Source organism: Idiotropiscis lumnitzeri, chromosome 6 (genome assembly GCF_059441095.1).
Source record: "Idiotropiscis lumnitzeri isolate Australia: NSW breed Sydney's pygmy pipehorse chromosome 6, RoL_Ilum_1.0, whole genome shotgun sequence".
Lineage (NCBI taxonomy): Eukaryota > Metazoa > Chordata > Actinopteri > Syngnathiformes > Syngnathidae > Idiotropiscis > Idiotropiscis lumnitzeri.
The window spans coordinates 12,184,734-12,201,063 of record NC_142396.1 but is presented as its reverse complement, the minus strand read 5'-3'; the positions used below and the strand labels follow the sequence as shown (position 1 = coordinate 12,201,063).

The 16,330-nt window shown below is 41.2% G+C and overlaps 1 protein-coding gene across 5 annotated transcripts in view; it reads right to left on the bottom strand.

The window, feature by feature from the left end:
* Positions 1 to 213: 213 nt before the first annotated feature.
* Positions 214 to 16,330, bottom strand: part of lrrk2 (leucine-rich repeat kinase 2) — a 33,772-nt gene continuing 17,655 nt past the window's right edge. For 3 of the 5 annotated variants that reach the window (XM_088299008.1, XM_088299010.1, XM_088299011.1), the window contains 32 exons: positions 16,116 to 16,301; positions 15,945 to 16,057; positions 15,748 to 15,811; positions 15,432 to 15,628; positions 15,108 to 15,358; positions 14,877 to 15,028; positions 14,708 to 14,801; positions 13,414 to 13,600; positions 13,161 to 13,342; positions 12,663 to 12,892; positions 11,754 to 11,881; positions 10,964 to 11,182; positions 10,687 to 10,888; positions 10,066 to 10,154; positions 9,584 to 9,765; positions 8,177 to 8,547; positions 7,783 to 7,974; positions 7,563 to 7,709; positions 7,213 to 7,325; positions 6,964 to 7,154; positions 6,001 to 6,161; positions 5,540 to 5,710; positions 4,442 to 4,542; positions 3,985 to 4,170; positions 3,611 to 3,804; positions 2,890 to 2,962; positions 2,566 to 2,753; positions 2,317 to 2,463; positions 1,202 to 1,446; positions 828 to 896; positions 615 to 750; positions 214 to 535 (listed from right to left, as the gene is read on the bottom strand). In XM_088299008.1, coding sequence (XP_088155134.1) covers positions 623 to 750; positions 828 to 896; positions 1,202 to 1,446; positions 2,317 to 2,463; positions 2,566 to 2,753; positions 2,890 to 2,962; positions 3,611 to 3,804; positions 3,985 to 4,170; positions 4,442 to 4,542; positions 5,540 to 5,710; positions 6,001 to 6,161; positions 6,964 to 7,154; positions 7,213 to 7,325; positions 7,563 to 7,709; positions 7,783 to 7,974; positions 8,177 to 8,547; positions 9,584 to 9,765; positions 10,066 to 10,154; positions 10,687 to 10,888; positions 10,964 to 11,182; positions 11,754 to 11,881; positions 12,663 to 12,892; positions 13,161 to 13,342; positions 13,414 to 13,600; positions 14,708 to 14,801; positions 14,877 to 15,028; positions 15,108 to 15,358; positions 15,432 to 15,628; positions 15,748 to 15,811; positions 15,945 to 16,057; positions 16,116 to 16,301 — 5,153 coding nt within the window. In that variant the 3' untranslated portion in view covers positions 214 to 535; positions 615 to 622. Of the gene's footprint in view, positions 536 to 614; positions 751 to 827; positions 897 to 1,201; positions 1,447 to 2,316; positions 2,464 to 2,565; positions 2,754 to 2,889; positions 2,963 to 3,610; positions 3,805 to 3,984; positions 4,171 to 4,441; positions 4,543 to 5,539; positions 5,711 to 6,000; positions 6,162 to 6,963; positions 7,155 to 7,212; positions 7,326 to 7,562; positions 7,710 to 7,782; positions 7,975 to 8,176; positions 8,548 to 9,583; positions 9,766 to 10,065; positions 10,155 to 10,686; positions 10,889 to 10,963; positions 11,183 to 11,753; positions 11,882 to 12,662; positions 12,893 to 13,160; positions 13,343 to 13,413; positions 13,601 to 14,707; positions 14,802 to 14,876; positions 15,029 to 15,107; positions 15,359 to 15,431; positions 15,629 to 15,747; positions 15,812 to 15,944; positions 16,058 to 16,115; positions 16,302 to 16,330 lie in introns of those variants that run through there. The other 2 variants (XM_088299009.1, XR_015844114.1) reach the window with 2 other exon arrangements.

The window sequence follows — 16,330 nt, the reverse complement described above, 5'->3', positions numbered from 1 at the left end:
ATGACCCAAAAACAAGACTCGATGTCTCTATATAAATTTTTGATGATGACTCCTGGGAGTTCAAGTTGAAAATAATAACATTAAAAATAGTTTACTTTAACATTTAAAGGAGCAAATATTGGGAGCATGCCATAGTTTGTCTGAATTAAAATTTAACAATTGTAAAGTTATTTTTACACTTGGCAAAAAAACTGATGGAAACCATATGAACGATTGCAATAAAAATTGTGTAGTGTTTATTCAGTCAATCATTTTGAGTGGAAATCACATGACTTGAAATAGGTGATATAATTAACATTGTGGCTATAATTCCTTTTTTTTTTTCACCTGTGGTTGGCGTTTGTGTAGCAGCTTCAAGTATGCTATTGTTCATGGGCCCTGATGTACAACATTTGTGTCCCTTTAAAAATCAACCCCTCCTGTCTTCATTTTTTCCAGCATGACTCCTCGACATTATTGACTTGTTCCGAATTTAGGGTTCCTCTTACATCCAAGAGATCACTGAGGTCAACTTAATCCCTTTCCCACCAACGTTCTGGAAAATAAGATTTGTTTTTTTAGATTTATAGTAATTTTACATCAAGAGTAGGACTATATAAAAGACATAAATCAACCTTTGCGTTCAATCGTGGTTGTGTAGCTGTTCTCTCATCCTGGCCGCAATGTGTTCTCTCCTCTCACCGTGTTTGTCCAAGTCTTTAACCTCAGAGGGCAGCGTGCTGTTCCATACCATCAGCACCGACTGGGCATCTGGGTGCGCACGAAACAAGCGCACTTAACAAGAGTGCACGTTGAAATTCCGCCAAGAGTAAGGCATCCTCACCCACCCCACTCGCTCTTGTCCTGCGGGAGTCTTCTGCCCAACACCAGCACCACGTTCTTCCAGTTCAGCGTCTCTGAGAAAGCAGGGATTAAATAAGTGAAAAATGAGAGAACATCATTTTGGTAGGAATTGCATGTGAATGCCAAAGAGTTTACACCGAAAATGAAAAGGTGTAGAATTAATTGAATTGGAATGTGTGACTTCAACTCGATATGGTTTGGATTGGTTGAGAAAATGGATGCTAATATGTCCAATATCTCTGAATTTAGGATATTATAGCAAAAATCTGGGATGGTGATAAACTGTTCCTGAAAGGTCCTAAAAGTATTTTTAAGTGGAATTGGTTTGAATCGGTCAATAATCAATAATACGACCCACCTATGAATGCCGAAGCGATGCATCGTAGCGAGTGGCATCGAGGTGGGATGACTTGCAGCGTATGGTGCTTGTTGCCCAGCTCCAGAAGCAGCAGGTGGCCCCCTCGGGTGCCCACCCACAGCGTGGCCGACCCCTGGCCAACCAGCAGGGACTTGACCCGCGCCCATCGGGCCCAAGATGGGGAGCCGTCGGCGGGCGTGTCTGTCTCTCCGGAAGGGCCTCCTTCGATGGAGCCGCACTCGTGTCTGCGAGGAGGGTGAACGTGGTTCACATAAGTAAAAGTACAACATTCAAAAGCATTTAAAAACTAAATATTACAGACAAAAAAGTACTAACTGAACAAAAAGCGAGAATAATTTTGAAAAGATCTTAATCTTAGGTATGGGGAAAAACAGTTGGAACTCGGATTTAAAAGCATTTCCACTTGCGGCTGACTTCATTTCTGTTGGCAGCTTATTTTGACTTGCGCATCATAACAGCTAAATGCTGCTTCACCATGTTTGCTTTCAACTCTAGACTCCACTAATTGCCTGAAATTCTAAACCATCGGTGCCTGACTGGGTTTATATTTTATTACAATGATTTTTATGTATTCAGGAGCTGATCAATTCAGTGATTTCTTTGATGATTTATTTTAATTCAATTTTACAGCTGATGGGTAACTAGTGTTTAGAACTTCACAACTGCAGGACCTAATATGCTCTTTGTTCTGCTCAGAACCTGAACTACAGTGTTAGGTAGCTGTCTAGTCTCGGAAGAGTGTATACCACTCAACTTTCATGGTCATAAATTTAAATAAATAAGTTGTCATGTCTTTGACCATGTGTCAAACTCTAGGCCCGGGGGTAAAATTCGGCCCGCCACATCATTTTGTGTGGCCTGCGAAAGCAAATGTCAACTTTCATAATTCTTGCTAAAATCTGCACCAAAATGTCAAATTGTTATGTGTAATAAACAATAAAGTTGACATTTTGCACACATTTTTTGTCACCCTTTTTACAGTAACTCACAACGGCTCTTTCAGGGAAGCTGCAAAAACAAAGTGGCCCGCAACAAAAACTAGTTTGACACCTCTCTTAGATTCAGATTCATTCTGTCATTCTCTCTTGCATTACCTAATAATTTGAGCGCAGTCAATGCAGTCCACCATGCGCTCGCTCCTCTTGTCCCAAACCTCGACAGTGGTCATGCCGGCTTTGCTGAGGTACACGTACTTATCCACCGCCATGCGCCACACGCTGGCCTCGCCGCTGGGATGATGCCTACGCAAGGAAGAGCAAGGTTGTCCAATCAGTACTTCAACTTGAGCCAGAGTTTGAGTTCTAGCACATGCCGTGGACGAGTGTGGAGTATTCCGAACTAACGGGAGCGTTACGGCATGCCGGGTGTCGATGTTCCGGCTCACGTCGTAGTCGGCGCTGAAGGACAGGATCCTGGTACCGCAGCCGGCCCAAACGCAGCGGCCATCCAGAGAGTACGACGACGTGCCTATACACACCACGGGAGTGTTGACGGTGCCCAGGACCACAGATTTCACCGGCTGACCAAACTCCTGACAAAATAATAGGAGAAAAAAAGTGTCACAGGGAGGAAGAAATGGAATGTTAAAAGGGGGGGGGGTGTTACAGGGAGAATAGAAATAATGTTAGATGATCAAAACATTTTCGAAAGGAGATTCACGTTCAAACCTTGAGAGCAGAATCTTCGTAAATGGTGAGAAGGCCATCTGCCGTGCCAACCAGCAAGTAGTTCTTTCTTTGTCTAAAATGGATGCATCATTGATTTACTGCATATTTAAAGAATACATTCACAATTGAACGAATGTTCGATTCTTACAGTCAATGGCTATTTTTATCTGGACACATTTGGTGCCTGATCGGAATAAATATCCGTGCACACACCCTATTTGGAATATTCTGATCCGATCAAGCTCACTTTGATCAAGAATTTAGCCCGAACAAGAGGGATGGTTTAAGTCGATTGATAATCCGTTCAGCGTACATAAAAACACTTATTCTGAAATGTGGGAACAAACCGTCTTTACAGCGCATGTTTGTGACGTCATTATACGCGTTTCTGTTTTCCCTGGAAGCTAGAAAAGAAGAACAAGCGAAAAACATGGCGGGTACAAGTCTGACCTGGTACATTTGCAACTCCATTAGGAAGTATTAAATTGACGTAACAGCGCAAACAGGAAATATACGAAATAACGCTAACATTTAAAGTAGAAATGGACAGAGCAATGTTTTGTTGACACGAAAGTCGCTAAGGCTAGAGGAGGGTCATGTTTTTAAAATTGAAGGTTTATTGTTTTGAGTATATGTCCAACATTAATAGGTTTCTCATCACAGGTGGTCCTGTATTAAAAAAAATCGGTCAGCTTCTGATGTTAGTTTCGAAGGCACTCACAGGCGTGGGGCGTTTACGTGAAAGTAGAGGGAGGTGACGGCGTCCGTGACGTTGTTCAGGCGGTACCACATGGACGAATCCTCGCCACTGAGGACCACAAGTGAGCCTGATTGTGTGCCGGCCACCAGCCAATCAGAAGCCTCGCAGGGGATCTGGATCCTCACCAGGCACAGGACTGGACTGCTGTCGATCTCCTGATTGGACACGTTTCATATGTTAAAATTGAAGGAATATTTGCAATATAGAGATAAAAATGTGATGAAAATGATGTCTGCGCTTTTCCATAACTTGTACAGAATAGAAAAATCCATAAGAAGGCAAAATATTTGGAGTAAAAGGTCATGAGGTGTGCACGGTACACGTGTGAAGATTACCTGCGTGGTGGCGCGGTTGGAATCCAGGTGCACGGCGGTGACGGTTCCCGTCCTCTGGGTGCTGCTGCCTCCTCCCAGCCAGGTCGCGTCGGTGCTCATGACCACACACTCGGCATGTACGGCCCTGGGCAGCGGCAGCTCCCTCATCAGACACAACATCTCGCCCGAGTTGAGACGGGCGAACGCCTGATTACAACACACAACAGTTTCAAATGTGTACCCTCATTCCAGACCCGAAACCCATTATACGTGAAAAATGCGTCATAGGGACACTATACAAGAATATATTTATTTAATAGCATTACCCAATCTGCACCCTTCGTTTGTTCACGTCTACTGTTAAATTGAGCCATATAAAAAAAATAATTTAAAAAGTACAGTACTCACAAGAATATATTGTCCCCGTTTTGCGTTCAACCTTCGTGGTGGACCTGAAACGTTTTCTAGGGGCCCTCACCTGTGCAGATGTCGGTCGATCGTGAGGATTAACCTTCAGACATTCCTTCATCAGAGACTGGAAGCCAGGCCATGGCAAGCAGCCGTAGTGCTTCACCGGATCTACAGGAACAATATAGAAGATGGCATTCATAAAGCTGGAATGATGCTTGCACAGGGGCCGGTTGAGAGTTTTTTTTAGAAATTCCATCTAGAAACCTGGATATTTAGGGGAGGAATTTAGAGAGACTGAAGAACATATAAAGACAACAACATAATTGGGAAAAAAAGGGGAAAAGAAAAAAAATCGTAAAAGAAAAAAAAGAAAGAAAATTTGAGGAAAAAAAACAAACCATAGAAAATCAATAGATGAAGGATAAGAATGGGTGCTAAGGAAAAAAATATGGAAAAAATAGAGAAGTAAAATGATCAAAATAATGTAAAAATAAAATTCAATTGAATAAATAATGGAAATTATTTTTTTAATGAATTTAAATAATTTGTTTTTAATTAAATAAAAACTTAAGGAAAGTGAAAAGAAAATGCATTTGAAAACTAAGAAAAAACATTTGAAAAAACAAAACTTAATGGGAACATTTGCAGACATTTGGAAAATAAATAAAACAAATTGATACAAGAATACAATTACAAGAAAAATGAAACAAAACAAATTGTAAAGGCAAAAATAAAACAAATTCACAAATAAAAAATAGAATCATTTAATCAATTCCCAAAATACATGCAGATGATGAAATATAAAAATATACTGTTTTATTATATTGCCAATGCTTATTTTAGGGTTTTTCTTCTATACATTGAGCACCTGTTACCTCACCTCCGCGTTTGTTTTGAGAGTCTCAAATTTAGGGAAAATAAAATTTCTGATATAATTCAAATTTAAATTTAAAAATATATGTGGGGAGAATGTTCATTACATTTAAGTCCTACAAAATACAAATTTTTAATCTATCCAGCATCAACCAAATCCAATTGGATTGTGTCTCCAATTAAGTGCTTGGTAAATTTCATCAATAATTCAATGAGTTTGTAATTATTGATGTGCTGATTAGAATAGAATTCAAATCTTAACCTGCATGTTTTTTGGGTTTTTTTTGCTTACCCGGTAGCTTTCCCTGCACAGCCACCTCGTCAAACTCGCTGGGGAACTTGACTCCGTCACAGATGCGCTCGCCACCCGTCAGGAGGTCGTAAAGAAGCAGCCCAAACGAGAAGACGTCGGCCTGCTGGTTGTACGTCACGTTCCCTCTGGCGACCTCGGGTGCGCGGAATCCTGTAGGACAACTTTGCAGTTAGCCTCAAAGTGCTCCCTCTCTGATTTTCATCTCACATAACCGCCAGATTGCCAATTTTTTGGGGTGGGGGGGAACGCCCTTTATCGCAGCGGGAAGATTTTCCAGACCTCCCCGCTCTATAGATCAGGGCTGTCGTAAACAAATCTTTTCGGAATCCATTATCCAATCGATTATGCCACCCATTACTCTGGGAATCGCCCAAAATATATTTATATTTTCTGAGTTAAGTTCTCAAGCTATTTTTACATTTTAGACATTATTATCCAACCTGGTGTGCCTTCCGAGCTGCGGACGCCCATGCTACAGCAGTACTGGGCAATGCCGTAGTCTGTGATCTTGGCGATGACGTCGGCGTCCGTCTTGAGGTTGAACAGGAGCACATTGTGAGGCTTCAGGTCACGGTAGATGATCATGGCCGAATGGAGGTACCTGACGGAACACAGGAGACCACCTCGCAATATTAACTCACACAGTGGCAAAGACGATTTTTTTTTTTTCAAATGTTCAGTTCCAAATACGTCACGTTTATTCACTGGGTGAGGGCAGAGGATGGTCTGATACTGCTCTACAATGAAATCTCGCCCCACAAAAAACTAAATTTGTCTTTATATTGCCATCAAAAGCTAAATGTTGTTTTAGCTGGTTTATAGAATAAAAGCACTGTTTGGTTGTTCCACGCTAAATCACACCCCCAAAAATTCTAAAATTTTAACCAAGCAGATTTTGATTTCAATGCAAAACACTAAAAGACACATTTTTGGTCAATCAGAGCAGGGGTTCACAGGAGCTACGGGCCACCAAATTTTGACATTGTTGGCAAAAGGGGGCGAGGCCCCTTCAATGTGTGATTGTTGTTGTTATGTCTCCTATTCATGTTTCGGTTTGTCTGAGTTTTTTTTTCCAGATCCCTCACTATACTCATAGGGCTTAGTTTGGGACTTCCTTCCTCTTGTTTTCATCTTTCTAAGAAAATTTGCACGACACCTGAGGGGGGCCATCAGCCATATAAATAAAATTGTATTGCATTGTATTGTATCCTGTCTCACTTTGTTGGTCATTACTTTTTTAAAAATGTTTTCATGGGCGTGTTGAAACAAATAATAATTTCATTGAGTTGCACTTGTGACATGTGCAATGAGAATAAAATTAATTTTCAATTATAGTAACTCTCTTGTCATGGTTCTTTTTGCCTGGTCTTTGCATGAACAAGAAGCTGAATGTGCCGGCTTACTGTAATCCATCGGCCACGTGCAGAGCGATCCTGTGCTTGAGTTTCCTGTTCAGGCTTCCTTTCTTGTGCTGGAACAGGGAGTCGAGGGAGCCCCGCATGGCCAGCTCCATCACAAGGACATGCGGAGCCGAACCGGCTGCGAGCAGGCCCACCAGGCTGGGGTGGCGCAGGCGACCCAGTACAACCAGCTCCTGGAAAATGATGAAAGTCAGATGATGCATGCTGGGTAATCAATCACAGCGAATGTACCTGTCTGAGGAGTCTGTAGATGTAAAGTTCTGAGGCGTGCTTGTTGAATAACTTGACAGCCACGTCCTCGTTCCTGTAGAGGCCTCGGTACACCGTGCCAAAGCCGCCGTCACCTGTTAGTACAACACACGCAGTGCTAAAATTCTCCCCACAATCTACATGGGTGGCCCAGTACCAAATACCGGGCCGTGGGCCAGTTGGGGTTGGTGACCCATATTTGAAACTAATATTTTTATGTATTTTAAAAATGACTGATGATGACTATAAAGGTGTTGACAACTTTCATTATTACTTTTTGCTCACATTATACTTTCAAAGTACTGTTAGTTTTATCAAGTCGCATTTCCCACCGAGAAGATTGGCGTTGGAGAGGTCCACGTGCAGCTCGTCACTGTCCAGGATGGTCCAAGCCGGCTGGTCGCTAAGGACCACATCCGGGGCAACCTGTGCGATGGGAATGGTGCAGCGAGGGTCCTCGGGGTTCACCAGAACAAAGTCTGAAGACACAAACAAGCATTTCTTACACTTTGGCGTCAGGATTTTTGACACGTTTTACACGTTTGGCCACACCCTGATCGAAATGGGCGAAGAGATCTTCCAGCAGCATCTTGCTCCACTCGTGTCCGTCCTGGAAGCTGTAGAGAGCCCACTTCTTCAGGAGAGCCTCCCCGCTGCCGTGCACGTCCGTGCTCAACAGGCCCGGGAACCACTCCTCCAATAGGGAGTCCACCTGGTCCACCACCTGGCCCAGGAGCACCCGTCCTGGTGGGGAGTGAAACAATGACTACTACAATCATATTTAAAAATGTTTTACTAAAAAGAAAAAAAAATTTTAAAAAGATCTTTTTCTGAAACACATTTCACAAAAGTTGCACAATATCGACAACACTTACAGCCGCACGGTGGAGTTGGTAACGTGAATACCGGTTTGTCTCAATTGGACGAATTGGCTTCCACCGCTTACCTTTGCGCGAGGAAGGAACGGTAATCCGAAGCACGCTGGAGACGTCTTCCTGCCAGCACGCCGCCTCCACCAAGCAGTAGGCCTCGGTCGACCAGCTCAGGTGCACGCCTCGACTCCAGCACATTTTTTCAGGCGGGCACGCTTTCTCTGGGACAACACACAAACAAACGGGTGAATGGGTGCAAGAGGGTGATGAAAAGACATGATCGGTGTTACCTCTCCCGTGGAGCAAATAAGCGGAGACCTCCAGCAAGCGGCTGATCTGTCGCGACCAGAAGTCGGCAGGGAAGTACGGCATCTCGTACTCTCGCACGATCACCTCCGAGTTCTCGCAGTGAGGCAGCTCGATGCTCGGCTTCTCTTTTGATAAACTTGGGGGTGAAATTTTTTTTTGAATCATACATAAGGTAGGCTACAGTCTTGTAGATTTAGCTGGATTATTTTGTTTGTTTTCGATATATTAGTTCCCAATATTTTTGTATATTTTAAGTTCATTTTTATTTCGGAAAGAGATTTTTTTTTAAATACAACACGATTTTTTACATAATGTACTGTTATTTATTATTCTTGGATCTTTTATCGATTAAAACATAGGATTTGCATGTATGCACTTTTTATGCATCTTTACATATTATTTCAAGATCTGTCGTTTTTATTTTACATTAATTTAGATCATTTATTTGGGTTTATCATTATAATAATATATTTTTTTTGTATTTTGCATTTTGGTATGTAATGTTAGTAGATTTATTTGTATACATCTCTTGCTATACTTTTTGCTCTGCATTTCCATTTAGTTATTATATATTATTATATATTCATGTAGAATTTTGTATTTTTTAATCTTGTAATCATTTTACATTCTTTTATAGTATATTCATCATTGTACTTTTTAAAAAATGTTTATTTGTAATAATTTTATATAGCATTTTATATTTTTTCTTGTAATACATCTTGTTTTTTAATATACTTTATTAGCTGTAAATATATATATTTTATGTTTTTGTATTTATTTTTCAATCTTTATATTCTTGTAATTCTTTTTTTCCAAAAAAAAAATACTTTATGACCTGAATTTATTTTCTTTTTTAACTCCTTCACTGCCATTGACGGATAAAGACGTCAAATATTCTTTTTTTTTTTTTTACTCGGCTGGTAGTGAATGAGTGCTTATGGTGTTTATTTTGTAGTACGATCATAACTGTATTTGTTTTAATTGTAACAATTTCATTTATGAGTGTTTAACAATAATGTTTTTAAATACGCTAATTATAATGGCATTAGTATTTTTTTTCTGCGTTCTCCTAATTCTTAGACCTTATTCTCTGAGCGTATATTTCTTGAAGACAGTGCAGGTATACCTAATGATGTATCCAGTGTGGTTTGCACCTAACTAACAGCATGTACCTGCTGGGCACAAGCAGCTGGTCTTGTCCAAAGGGCAGTGCGATCAGAAACTTCTCCAAAAGTTTCAAGTAGTGCGTGGCATGACTAGCGGGAAAACATTTGGTCTCAAGCAGAAAGTTTTCCATAGCCGAGCGCTGAACCACTCCTTGAGAATGCTTCCAGCCATCCATGCGAGACAGTTTCTGCAAAGGGACGCCCAATTATAACTAAAGGGTCACTTCTAGATGACAAACTCCTCATTGTTGTGCACAAAGCAAACAAGAAAGAAAGGACAGTGGTACCATCTGCTGGCCAGAACAGGAAATCACCCAGACATGTAGAAAGGAAAAAAGTTCTCATATGCTAATGTGCTTTAATGTATCCTACATAAAAAAAAACACCAATAAAATATTTATAAATATATTTTTGTCTAGAAACAAAAAAAAAGGAAAATTGTCTTACAATCCAAGGTTAATAACAGGCCAAATCAAATTGCGCCAAACCTGCGAGAGGACATTGCATAGCCATTGTGGGTCGATGAAGTAGAGGTCATGGAGCTGGAGAGTGGGATCATCAAAGTGCAGTAAAACCCCTGAAGACACACAAAAAGAAAGAAAAAAGCTCAAATTCAGCGATCAACTAATGTGCTCTACCACACTCTTACCGAGGGGTGGGAAATGTAAGTTTCTGTTCTTGAATCTAGCCAAGAGTCCAATAAAAATGTTTTTTAAAATTGGTCCAGTCAATTGTTATGTTTTTTTAAATTTATTTCACATTACATATGTAAATTGACAAACTGCAAATAAAATGAAAATATCATTAAAATAAAGGATTTTCCATTGTTTTATTTGATTCTAAAATTTATAAACTGATTATAATTAAATTATAAAGAATGCAATATTTTTCTATTCAATTATTTTAGTTATATATTACAAATAAAAATTTTTATCTTTTTAAACCTCTATTACCAATGTAAAATGTAAAATTTATTTTAAAATGGATAAAAACATTTTTTCTTTTGCTTTTTTTTTTAATTCGCTTCAATCATTGGTTGATTTATTGTAAAAAAATAAAAAATAAAAAATCATAACTAATGTGCTAATTAGAAGTGACGTAACACTGACCGGCTTGGCTGAGGAAATGGATGGCGTGGGGAAGCTCCACTTCTTCCAGTGGCAGCTGACTCTCCTGGATGAGCTCCAGCAGCTGGTGCCGCATGAGGACAGGGAACTCCTTTTCTACCCTGGTCCTCTCCTGGAGAATCCTGCGTTCCAGCTCCACGTAGCTGTCAGGAACCAGCTGGCCCATCACGGGCTGACCCTGGATCTGCCAAACGCAAGCCGACAACACGAGGTGTGAGAAAAAAACGATTCAGTGGGAATGTCGTCGGTGTTAATCCACCTTAAAGTCGGTGGCCTCCTTGACGATGGCTTTGCGCAGCCGAACGACGGCGTCTGAGTCCTCGCAGGTCGACACTGTGAAGTAGTCCTGGATGGTAGGAAAGCCCTGGTGGTTGAGCAGGTCCTCGCGGATCTTGGTAAGGCAAGCTTGGAACGCTACGTCGTCGCTCACATCCATGTGTGTTCCCACCAGGATGACCGGAGAAAGAGGAGCCACCGCCTTCAACAGGATGAGAATGACACTTTTAAAATATTTTTCCTGGCATCCACGGCAATCATGGCCTGTTTTGTTTGCCCACCCCGTCCCCTCTGTTGTCAGATGACCATCTCGGTTTGTCTATGGTGGCCTGAATCGTAACTGTCATGGCCGCCAGAAACATAGCGTATGGTTTAGTATTAATGGGAATTAGGGTTGGGTTAATGTTGGGTTAGTTTAATTTAGTGCTATTGGGTAAGAGCAAAGTTATGACAGGGGTGAGTGTTAATAAGTAGTGTTGCCGCAGTTGTTGTAAAAAAGAAACTTACTTTACTGATTACTTGACTTTAATAGCAAGTTAATTTACTCTTTACTAGAATTAAACGCAACTCAGTGACCCTGGAGATCTATCTATTTGTCGACATTGATAATATACAAATTGTGACTTTGCAAAGTAACTGCAAAAATCAGTAATGCTTTTCTGTTACCAGCGTCACTGTAAAAAAAATAAATAAATAAATAAAATAATTAAGGAAAAGAAGGGGGCGAGGATAAGGTGAGGTCCGGGTTCGTGGTTTCATATTATTCTCGCTACCTTGATGTTGAAGAGCCAGGGCTTGAGCGCCTCCAGCTGCTGGGCTCCTCTGCTCAGGTCGTGCACGACCAGGTAGAGTGCTCTGGAAGACAGGAAATGAGTCTGCGAGCCGCACACCTGGTCACCACCTGAGGGGGGCGCAGTCACAAAAATAAAATGCCTGCCGACCAATGACCACACGTAAGACGTTTGGACTTCATTTGGTAAATGGGCCTTTGCTGGGGATTTACTCACCTTTTAATACAAGCACTGTCATATCGCAGTGATAGAAAATATCAATATACAAAAATTCAATATAAATGAAAAGTCTTGGTAACACTTGTTGACACAAAGATACATACATGCATACAATTCTTATCCTCTCCCAAAAACGACTAATCGGTAGCTTGTCTGTAAGTGTTATACTGCCCCCTTGTGGCCAAGGTCAAAATACAAGAATGAGCAATGTGCCCATTTAATTATGACACACCAACTGTTCTGTAAATTCTATTGAATTGTCGCTGCTGTTGTATGCTTTTATAAATTACAACACTATTCGGTAGAGTGTTACTTATCTTATTAAAAAAAGACACGAAAAAGATGCTTTGAGTTCAGAGCGTGATCACGGAAAGGATTAAAGTCATAAGTCAAGGAATCGTTGACATTGGCCAGCACTACTAATTCTGAAGGCCCTTGAGAGGTCAGATTCACATGGCATCACGTGCAGTCTGAAATCTGAAATCAAATACACATACGCACTGGAAAAAGTGCAGTCAAGAGAAATTCTACAAAATGAAGGGAATATAGTTTTAGGAATAAATTAATACAATTTCAGAACAAATGTTAGATATATATGTTATATAACTATACAAGTGTTTAAGAAAAGGCCTTGCTGCTGACCCTGACCCAGAATCGCTAGAACAGACGTACCTGAGAAGTCCCAGACATTCAACACCATCTTCTTCTTGTCCCGCTCCCTGATGGTCCAGTCACGTACGTCCACGATGGCCCCGGCCATCCGCCTGGAGGAGGCCTGTTGCGAGCGCTTGATCTTCATCAGTTTATGGACCAGGCTGCTCTTCCCACTGCCGGCATTGCCCACCACAATGAGCTTCATACGGTAATAAGGAACGGCCTTCTTGAGACGCTGCTGCAGGTATCTGAATTAGGAGAAAGAACATTTTTAAATTCCAAAATTAAATAAAAAAAAATCAAATACAATTAAATAATTCCCCAGCGATCTGGATTATTGATAAGGGGTTGTATTCATTAAGTTAGACGCCTTTGAAATCTCTTTTGCTGCTGTAAATAGTGAATTTCCCTACTGTGGGATCAATAATGTCCCATGTTATCCGAAAGCCATGCTGGGAACTTCACTTTACACTCCCTTTTCACATAAGCAAGTCCATAACCTAGGAGAGGTCCTACCTGACAATGTCTTTGGTTTTGCTTCCAATCAGTTTGAGGTCCAGCTGAAGTCGCAGGCCGTCCAGAGGAAGGTCCCACAGTCGGCTCAGCCTGCCCATCTCGTCGGGGAAGGAGCGTAGGCCAGCATTGCGGCTCACGTCCAGGGAAGTGAGACCCTCCAGCAGACCGACCTGCGGTGGGATCTGACATCCCATCGTACATAAAAATCATCATTTTTGGATCTTTTGCTGTAGCTGTCCAACGTTCAGCTCACCTCAGTCAGCTTGTTGTTGCTCAAGTGCAGCTTTTCCAGTCGGGTCCACTTGTGGACGGGACCACTTAAATCCAGTGTGGCGATGATGTTGTCGCTGAACATCATCTCACGCAGGTTACTGGATGCCCACAAGCCCGGGTCCGGTAATACCGCAATGTGATTGGTCCTCATGTCCACTGATCTCAAACTGGAGGTAAAAAAAAATAAAAAATAAAATAAAAACACGATAAAGAGTATTTCACTGAAGGGGAAAAAAACATTTGCTGCAAATTGATCCTGTTTTACCCCAGCCTAAAAATACACTACCTTACATAATGATGTTAAATGACTGATGATTGTTTGATGATGATGATGATAAAACAAGGAAAATAAATACAATTATGTAATAGTTAAGCAAAAACAAAATAGATACAAATACATATTTAATTATACAAATTAAATCACTCAAAACAAAATCAAAGGAATCAAATAAATAATGAAAACAAATGAATGGGAAAAATAATTAACAATAAAATTAAAAAGTTACATATATATATATATATATATATATAAATATTGAATGGATGCTGTAGTCCCATCATTTTAATAAGATTGCATTAAAAGTATTTAAATTAACATTTGTAAAAGTAACTTGAACTTTTTAAAAAAAAATTTTTTTATTTCATTTATATATATGTACTTTTTCAATGCAAAAAAAAGATAAAAAAGTAATAATAAAGTGAATAACACTCAAATTGATTATGTTGAACATTCCCCTTACTTTGGTAGCCTGCAATCATTTAATCACATATTATTTAATTTAAAATTTAACAAGACAAACATAAAAATGAAAATATATAGAATATCGATGTGTATTGGATTTAATTTGGACTTTTCATTTTAAATAAAACACAAATATTATAAGTATTTAATTCATAACTGAAAAAAAAATAAATGTGGTCCAACATCCAACTCATGTAATGGTGAGTTTGCGTATAACATATAATAAAACAACATTGCAAGGCCATTATAACCGCATGACATGTGCCAATCTTGCATCTACCCGCCCAATTTACGATCAACAGGATTGCAGAGGACTGAAACTTATTTGTTTGTCTGTTTTAGCATTCATCTCATACCCACACAGTGCTGCACGGTTATGTATAAACAGTTTGATTAAAATAAAAAAAGTGTCTTGAGTGAAAAGAAATAATAATAATAATAATAACAGTAATAAAAAATAATCTGAAAAAGGAAAACAATCATTTCATGAGTCAGAAGGTCAAGTAAATATTTCTACCGCATACACACTCACTTATGTAGGCGGAGTATGGCATTGGAAACAGCAGAGAAATTGTTGTTGGCAAGTTTCAGAGTGGTGAGCTTCGGCGGCAGCTGTTCCAAGGAACCTGCAGGCGATAATTATCTCAGTAAAAGGTAGAACAGGTGTACCTAATTTTGTGTTGTCACATCCAGTCACTCACCTAATTTGTTGGAGGAGGCATTGAAGATTTCCAGCTTGGGGCAGCCAGTCAGAAAGCTGGGCGAGATGTCCTTCACTGCGTTCTTGCTCACGTCCAGCAGTTTGAGCTCGGGGAAGTGCGGGGGGGGCTCACAGAGCTCGGTCATGCTGTTCCTGAAGATCACAGCCAACAGTCAACGTCGTTCTGACATTCAAGAGGCGGGTCAGCACACGACACTTTGGAGGGTCCTACCCTTCCATGAGCAGCTCCTCTAGGTGCTGGGTGGCATGGCCCAGCTGGCAAGGGAAGGCGGTCAGCTTGTTGAAGGACAAGTTGAGCTGCCGCAGGGACGCAAAGGGGACCGCCCCGTCTAAGGCGAGGTACGGGCCCACGCAGTTGCGTGAGACGTTGAGCGTGGCGAGTGCCGGCAAGGCTAGGAGCTGCGCCGGAAGGGACTGCAGTTGATTGCCCTGCAGGTCCAGTCGGGTCAGGCTGCTTAAGCTCTGCACCAATAACAATAAGTTTGGTCCAAATCTGAGCTTATGCAGGTGAATTTTTAGTTAGTCTTATTGGCACCTGACAGAGCGCAGGGGGAAACTCCAGCAGGACATTGTGGCTCAAGTCCAGTCTCAGGAGGTAAGCTAACTGCTGCTGAACCGGTCCGTGGTCCATCAGGCACAAGAGACAATCCAACTCGTTCCCCGAAAGGTCCAACAGGCGGATCCTCTCCTTCTCCTTGGGAAGCGCTGACGAGCTCTCCAGAGACCCAAACGCTAGAAACGAAAACATCTTAGAGTTTTGAATCCGACTCCACCGGTCTTCAGTCGTGACAATATGATTAAAAATTCTAATACTGGGACATATTTTGATGAAAATGAATGTGTACAAATACTTTTTTGATGTCTTCCATATCGTCTGTGTGCATGGTCATTGTGTTCGCCGTCTATTGGACCACTCTGGGGGAAGTTCAACAATGTTGTTATCCACAAAGATTATTCATCCATTTTCTGAACTGCTTAATTTAACTTAAATGTAAAAATTTATACAGGGAGTAACGTTCCAGACCCACCCGTTTAATATTTCAAGTACCTCAGCACTGGCGTGCCTGCGGCGTCCGTGATTCCTCTTGAACGAACCCCCCCTCAGCTCCTCTGTGGAGTTGTTGTGTGGCTTCCGAGAGACCCCTGTCAGTGAATCGCTCCCTAATCAACAGAAAATGATCAATAACACGTCAAAATGGTGTGAATAAATCCCGCTCACCGTCACTCTCCAAGTCGTCGAGGAAGAGGCCGTCATCCATGGACAGGAAGCTGAAACTGGAGTCGTCGCTTTCGTCCGAGATGTATCCGGACGTCAGACAGGGGTCCCCCAGAGACTTCAGAGGAGCTCCCTGGGTCCTGGAGCGTTGCAAAGAGTGAATGTAGCGCGCTAAGCTGGCTCCTTTACCTTCAAGAAAAAGAACAGATTTCTAGTAA